Raw genomic sequence first — 7,915 nt, 5'->3', positions numbered from 1 at the left:
CAAAGGCAGGGACAGGCCAGCCCCCCCACCCTGCAGCGCCTGGGTGCGAGGTGGGGGCCGGGGGGAGGTGGGCCCTAGAGAGCAGGCAAAGCCTGGGTGGGTGCCCGAGGGAGGAGCGGTGCCCGTGGGCTCAGCTGGAGGGATTTTGGCCCTGACCCCCTCCCTCGCTCCCCAGCAGCGGTCACTCCCTGCGTCCCCCCGCGCACAGTTGGTCCCCCCACCATCCCCAGCTCGCATGGGTCCCGGTCCGGCATCCCCCATCCCAACAGGTCCACGTCTCCAGCCAGGGACCGGGCTGGGGGTCCGAGGCGCAGCCAGGGTGGGGTATCAAGACAGGGAGGGGGATGCCCGTCCTCAGCCTCCCCGGTGGGTTCCGCGACTCCCTCGTCGGTCCCAGGGCGGCGAGGGGGGGGATGAGGTCAGTCCTCCGCTGCGACGCTGGGCTGGGTGGCTGGGCCGTGGGGGCGGCGAGGGGGCCGGGGGTCTCAGCTGGGGCTGCGGGTCGGGCTGGCTTCGGTGCTGTCGCTCACCAGGCACTCGTTGGACTTGAGGCTGGCCAGGGACTTGCAGCTGGGCAGGGAGGCCAGGGAGCCGCAGAGCCCCAGCATGGAGGGTGTGGGGTCCTTCCCTGCGGGCACAGAGCGGGGCGCCGGCGTTGTGGGGGGCTGCGGCCTCGCACCCCAGCCCTGCCGCGGGGGGATGGGGATGGGGATGGGGGCCACCTCTCTGGGAGGGACCTGGGTGTCCTTGCACTGTTGGGACAGCATCCCTGGCATGGGGAGGGGACTGCTGGGGGGCATCCAGATGCCTGGGTGTGTGTTGGGGGACATGCTGAGCCCCACAGGGCACCCTATGGTGGGGGGTCTTACCCAAGGGCCCCCAGGGCTCGCCTTCGCGCTTGCCCTCGCCCAGGCGCTGGGAGTCGGAGCTGAGGCTGTTCTCGGCCGAGAGGTGGTCGGTGCTCACGAAGCTGTGCCTGCAGAGGGACGGCGCTGAGCCCCCCCTGCGCCGTGGCCCCCAGGGCCGGGACAGCCCGCCAGCCAGGGCCAGCCCTTCTCCCGGTCCCCTGCCCGGGGCAGACCCCCCCGGGGTGGGATGGGGCTCTGGGCGCGGGTCGGGGCAGCTCTGCCCCCACCGGGGGGGTTACCTCCTGTAGAGCTTGCTGTCCGAGCCGCTCTCGTTGCCGTTGAGGGTCCCCAGCGAGGGCCACTGGTTCACCAGGGGCGTCACCATCTCCTTGGAGAGCTGGGCCAGCTGCGGGTTCTCGCAGGGGATCAGCCCCGTCCTGCGGCAAAGGCGGGTGCTCAGCACCCAGCACAGCCGCGAGTGCCGGGGACCTGCCGGGCGACGTGGGCCCTGGGGCATATGGGGCACCGGGAACCCACCACGTCCCACAGGGCATATGGGACACTGGGGACCCACCGTGTCCCACAGGGCATATGGGGCACCCAGGCACTGGGAACCCACCGCCCATCACACCCCACAGGGCATATGGGGTGCCAGGGACCCAGCACTCACCCTGCCCGTCAGGGTCAGTGGGGCACTGGGGACCCACCAACCCACCTAGAGCCCATGGGACACCGATGCTCCAGGGACCCCCCACCCACCACGGCCGGCCAGGCCCTGCAGCAGCGGCGGGTCCCCACTCACAGCTGCTCCTGCAGCTCCAGGATGACGCCCTCCAGCTCCCTCTTCTCCAGCTGGTTCTGCACCATCACCTCCTCCAGGCGCAGCTTCAGCCGCTTGTTCTCCGCCTCCAGGTCCTTCAGCTGCGACTCCCGCAGCCGCACCAGCTCCTCCAGGTACCCCTGCGCGAGGCCACTCTCAGCAGCACCCCGCTGCCCCCACCGGACCCCCTCACGTCCCCCCAGGGCCACCCAGAGTGACAAGGAGAGGGCTGGGTCACCGCAGCAGCGGGATGAAGGGCTGCGGGTACCACCGGGCTGCAGGAGCAGGGATGCAGTGGGGGAATGCTCCGGGCTGGAGCATTCCAGGGGGGTTGGTACCCGGACGGCCCCATCCTGGCTCCCGGTACCTTTTGGGCATAAACGATGCGAAATTTCTGCTCCATCTTGCGCCACTTGTTGTACCAGCTGTCCTCGTCGGTGACCAGGGGCAGGTAGGGGTGCTCAGGGGAGCTGTCCTCGCTCGTGCTGCTCTCCACGCTGCCCCGCTCCTCCTCCTCGCTCAGGTAGTCATAGCTGGGGGGTACGGGGGCTCAGCGGGCACAGCACCGCGGTGGGGGGCTGGCACGCGTGGGGGGAGCCCAGCTGAGCCCCACCGGGGTGCCAGGGGAGGGACAGTGGGGTCCCCACCCCGGGGAGAGCACCCCTGCTCTTACCTCTGCGTGAACTTCAGGTAGGGTGTGTAGTCGATGACCACGGGTGTTTTACCATCCATCACCTCGCCCTTCAGGCAGAAGCTGAGCGGTGGATGGCAGGAGAAGGAGCAGAGAATCAGGGCAGCCCCAGGGGGGCGGCGGGGGGGCCAGTCAGGACAGGGTGCCCACGTCCCCCCGTGCCACCCGCCCCTACCTGAAGTCGATGGCGCTGAGCCCGATGAGCATCCCCGTGAGCACCACGGACTCATCCCGCAGCATGATGGCCCCGTCATCGTAAAACCGCCTGCGGGGAAAATCGTGGCTGCACGTGCACCCGCCGGCACCCCGAAATGCACCGCGGTGCCCACCCTGGCACACCCGCACACCCTTAGCACTCCCAGGGCGGCGCAGGCGTGTGCGTGGCCGTGGCTGGCCGTGCCCCGGGCTGCTCACCGGGTGGTCCGTGTGTCCCGCAGGGCCGTGGAGATGTACTCGGACATGCGCTTCTCCATCAGCGCCACGCGGATCCAGGCCCGGCCCTGCAAGGCACCGCCCCGCGGGGCAGCCCTGAGGATGGGTGCCACCCTCAGCTGCCCCCCGCCATGCTCCCACCTGCCCTCGGGGCTCTGGGCACCCGCAGGCGGGTGGTCCCCACCCGGGAGCTGCTTTTGGCCCCGTTGTCCCCCCGTGGGGACCCACAGCTCCTGTTTTGCCCCAGTGACCCTGTGGGGTCCTGTGGGGTGAGATGGGGCTGCCGGAGGGCAGGGCAGAGGGGATGGGGGCAGAGAGGGGATGGGGACAGGGATGGGGATGGGGATGGGGATGGGGACGGGGATGGGGATGGGGATGGGGATGGGATGGAGATGGGGAATGGGGATGGGGATGTGATGAGGATGAGGATGAGGATGAGGATGAGGATGAGGATGAGGATGAGGATGGGGAAGGGGATGGGGATGAGGATGGGGATGGGATGAGGTGGGATGGGATGGGATGGGATGGGATGGGAGAGATGGAGAATGGGGATGGGGATGTGATGGGGATGAGGATGGGGATGGGATGGGATGGGATGGGATGGGATGGGATGGGATGAGATGGGATGGGATGGAGATGGGGATGGGGATAGGATAGGATAGGATAGGATAGGATAGGATAGGATAGGATAGGATAGGATAGGATAGGATAGGATAGGATGGGATGGGGGTGGAGATAGGGATGGGATGGGATGAGGATGGGATGGGGACTGGGATGGAGATAGGATGAGGATGGAAATAGGGTGGGGATGGGGATGGAGATGGGATGGGGATAGGGATAGGGAAGGGTCCATGTGCCAGGGACAGGGTGTGAATGGAAACAGGGGCAGGAATAGGAATGGGGATGGGGATGGGGATGGGGATGGGGATGGGGATGGGGATAGAGACAGGGACAGGGCTGGGGCTGGCACCTTCCTGACCTTGGCCCTGGAGGTACTGATGTTCTCCATGTTCTCGATGCTGCTGACGCAGTTGTTGGGGACCTTGCTGCAGGCCAGGCGGATGTAGTCCCAAAACCCGCGTTGCCCATCTGAGCTGAACCAGCTGACGGGGCCTGGGGGGACCGAGGGGCTGCGGTCGGGGGCTGCCGTGCTGGCAAACCCTTTTGGCCTGGAAAGCCCCAAGCCAGAGCCCAGACATGCTCCCCGGTGCCAGCACGTGCACGCATGCATCCCCATCTACCATGCAGCACAGGGATGGGGACAGGGACACGCCAGGGGCTGCACAGGCGCCCGTCCCCACAGGCCACCGTTACCTTTAAAGCGGTGGCTGAGGATCTGCTCGAGGATGGCGGCAAAGTTAACAAACTCCTCGGAGGAGTCGTCAATGGGCTCCGCCGTGTATTTCTCCAGCAGAGTCTTCACCGAGAACCTGGCAAGGGGACGGGCGTCATGGGTGGGAGGGGATGGGCACCCAGCATCCAGCACCCAGCACCCAGCACACGTTAGGTTTTAGCAACGGAGCAAAACGCTTTTGCAGATGTTGGCTTTCGAGCCCAGCAGCGGGAAGAGGCCGGTGGGCTGAGCTGCGGGCTGTGGCTCGCTGACCCCCATGTCCCCGGGGAGCCCACCGGGGCAGCCGCCGTTCCCCTGCTGTGCGAGTGGCCAGGAAGGGCGAACAAAGGCCCCCTTCCTCCCCGGCCGTGCGCGGGCGGTGATGGCTTCCCCTTCCGCCCGGCCGCTCGTGCTCAGCGGAGAGAGATGCCGAAGACATGAAACCCGCTGAGCCTGGCAGGACAGCAGGGTCTGGGGCGGGTGTTTGCATGGGCGGGGATCGCCTGGTCTGTGGGTCACAGCCACATGTGGGGAGGGTGAGACTGGGGATCCCCACGACGGCAGGTGGAGGGTGCCTCGACATGGCAGTGGGGTCTGGAGGTGCCTCATGGCATGGCAGTGAGGTCTGGAGACATCCTGGTGTCAGGATGAGAGGTCTGGAGGTGCCCAGTGCCATGGCGAGGAGCCCTGAGATCCCCATGTCATGACAGCGAGGTTTGGAGCTGCCCTGTGCCATGACGAGGAGATCTAGAGGGTCCCCATGTCATGACAGCGGGGTCTGGAGGTGTTCCATGCCATGGTGAGGAGATCCAGGGGGTCCCCAGGTCATGACAGTGGCATCTGGAGGTGCCCCGTGTCATGGCGAGGAGATCTAGAGGGTCCCCATGTCATGACAGTGGCATCTGGAGGTGCCCTGTGCCATGGTGAGGAGATCCAGGGGGTCCCCATGTCATGACAGTGGCATCTGGAGGTGCCCCATGCCATGGTGAGGAGCCCTGGGCATCCCCATGTCGTGACAGCGAGGTCTGGAGGTGCTCCATGCCATGGTGAGGAGATCTAGAGGGTCCCCATGCCATGGTGAGGAGATCTAGAGGGTCCCCATGTCATGACAGTGGCATCTGGAGGTGCCCTGTGCCATGGCGAGGAGCCCTGGGTGGCCCCATATCGTGACAGAGGGGTCTGGAGGTGCCCCGTGCCGTGGCAAGAAGCCCTGGGGTCCCCCAGACCCCAGCAGCAGGATCGGGGGGTCCCTGCCATGGTGACTCCAACCCTGGTGCCCCCCGGCAGCCCCCGGGCCAGGCTCCGGTCACAGCCCAGCACAAGGCGGGGGGTCACCCCATCCCTGCGCTCGGGTGCCGGGGACAGGCAGGGACCACCAGCCCCATCACCCCTGTCGCCACCACCCCGTCCTTGTCCCCCCATCCCGCCCCCCCCCCCCGTGGTCCAGTCAGGCGTCGCCATGACAACCCTCATCCTCCATCCCCGCCGCCTTCATCCCTCCATCCCCGCCGCCCGGAGCGGGGCCCTGACGTCACTTCCTCGGCCCCCCCCGCCCTCAGGGGGGTCCCTGGCCCCAGACCCCCCCCCCCCGCACCCCGCTGCTGCCCCAGCACACCCCCCCCGCTCCCTCCGCCCCCCCTGCACCCCCCCCCCCCGCCCGAGCCGGCTGCCCCCAGCATCCCCGGCACCAGCAGCCTCCATGTTGTCGTTGTGTCCCGGGCCCCCCCCATCTCTCCCCCCCCCCCCCCCGCCCTGACCCCCCCCCTCCAGCCCCACCGCCCCCTCCCCACCGCCCGCAGCCCCGCGGCCCCGCAGCCCCCTCTTCCCCCCACCCCCATCCTCCTCCCCACCCCCCATCTAACCCCCCCCCACCCGACTGCAGCAACAACAGACCCCCCCCCAGGGCGAAGGGGCCGCGGGGGGGGGTGGGTGTGTGTGAGATGACCCCCCCCAGCCCTCCTCCTCCCCCGCATCCCCCTCCCCTCCATCCCCCGCAGCGGTGGTCCTCTCCCCCCCTCCTCCCTCCCTCCCCCCCCTCAATCTTTTTTGGGGTGCCCCCCCCGGCCCCCCCCCCCACCTGCAGACGGTGATGAGGTTTTTCCTCTCCACGGCGATGTTCCTGGAGGAGGATTTCTTGGAGGAGAGCCCCAGAGCCATGGCAGCCTGCACGCAGCTCGCTGCCATCCAGGGCGCGCCGAGCCGGCGGGGCCACGGCCACGGGCGATGCCCCTTCTCCCGTGGGTGTCCCCCCCCCGCCCCGCACCACCGCCACGGCCCCCCGCCCCGCGCAGCCTTTGCTCCGCCGCCCCCCCCCCCCCGATGCCCACACCAACGGGCCGCCCCCCCGCCCCCCCCCGCAAAGGGATGCGGGGCCTGGTCCTCTCCCCGCCTCCGGCCCCCCCAAATCTCTCCCCTGGGGAGGGTGGGGATGAAGGTGGGGGGCAGCGGTCCCCCCGGGGGGGGGGTGCTCCTCCCTGCAGGGCCCAGCCCCTCGCCATGACGTGCCACCCGTGGGGACACCGTGGGCAGAGCCACGGGGGGGGGACACGCACACACACACCAGGCTCCGGTCTGACCCTGGGCACCCCCAGGGTAATTGGGGGGGGTCTTCGCCCCCCCAGGGCTGAGGGCGGCGTCCCCGCTTTGGGGGGATGCTGAGCATCACCCCTCCCCGTGGGGTCTGTGGGGTGCGTGGGAGAGCCCGAGCGGGGGTGGGGGTGGGGGGGTGGGAGCCCCCGGGGTCCGGCTGAGCTGGGGGGTGATCCCCACAATGCTCCCAGCACCCCACTTCTGGGCCGTGCCTCAATTTCCCCACCGATGTGACAGGGAAATCGGGGGTGGGTGAATACCACGGGCACCCACTTCCCCCCCGTCCCCGCAGCACCCAGATAAACCAGAGTCACCCTGAGCGGAGAGGCAGCACCCCCTCCCCCGCCATGACCCCTGGGGACACGTCCCCCCTCTCTGTGCCCCCCGGGGTGCCCCACGCCCTCCCCTGCCCCTTGCAAAGGGGACCCAGCCCATAGCACCCGCTCGGGGGGCAGCGGGGCGCCCCGGGAGGGAGGGACCCCCAAGATGCCCCGGGCTGCTGCAGGGAGGGGAGCCCTTGGCAGCACCCAGATAACGCTGGGGGCCATTATCAGAGCACCCACCCCACAGCTATCACACCTCCCGGCCCCACGGTGGGTGCCACTGGGTCCCCAAGGTGTGGGACAGGCCAGCAGCACGCTGCCCCCGGCCTGGACAGACCCCCCAGACGGGGCTGATGATGGGGGGGCAACACCGTCCTGACCCCATGGGCATGAGCGACTGGGACGTCCCTGCGGGTGCCCCCGCGCACTGGGGTGGCTGGTGTGTGCGTGTGCGTGTGCGTGTGGGTGCGAAGCTTGGCGGGTTCACCCTCCTTCCCTTCCCCGTCCCCTGGGGTTTGGGGCTGGGAGGTCGTAAATGTGGAGACACACGCGCGTTCATGCACACGCGTGTGTATATACGTATGCACACGTGTGCACGCCCACGCACACGCACGCACATACACGCAGACTTGAGCATGCGAGCGCACGCATGACGCACAGGTGCACACACGTGTGCATGAACACCCGTGCATGGCCGCATTTGCACGCCTGCACATGCGCTTGCACACAGACGTGCACATAGACGCGCACGCATGCACACACGTGTGCACGCACACGTGCGCACACGCACCCCTCGCCCTGCACCGAGGCAGCCATTGCCGTCCCACCACCTCTCCGCGGAGCACCCCGGGGACAGCCATCCCAGGGGACAGACGGAAG

General features: G+C 68.7%; 1 protein-coding gene across 1 annotated transcript; it reads right to left on the bottom strand.

Moving 5' to 3' along the window:
• Nucleotides 1–485: 485 nt before the first annotated feature.
• RUNDC3A (RUN domain containing 3A) lies at nt 486–6,308 on the bottom strand. Its single transcript, XM_059830498.1, has 11 exons — nt 6,202–6,308; nt 4,106–4,221; nt 3,771–3,934; nt 2,774–2,859; nt 2,535–2,624; nt 2,342–2,422; nt 2,036–2,201; nt 1,651–1,808; nt 1,148–1,285; nt 870–976; nt 486–628 (listed from the first exon to the last, which is right to left on the bottom strand). Exons 1-11 carry the CDS (start codon nt 6,306–6,308, stop codon nt 486–488), a joined length of 1,356 nt encoding a protein of 451 aa, XP_059686481.1.
• Between the last annotated feature and the right edge of the window lie 1,607 nt (nt 6,309–7,915).

This window comes from Gavia stellata, chromosome 28 (genome assembly GCF_030936135.1).
Source record: "Gavia stellata isolate bGavSte3 chromosome 28, bGavSte3.hap2, whole genome shotgun sequence".
NCBI classification, from domain to species: Eukaryota; Metazoa; Chordata; class Aves; order Gaviiformes; family Gaviidae; genus Gavia; species Gavia stellata.
This window is presented reverse-complemented; position numbering and strand designations above follow the sequence as displayed.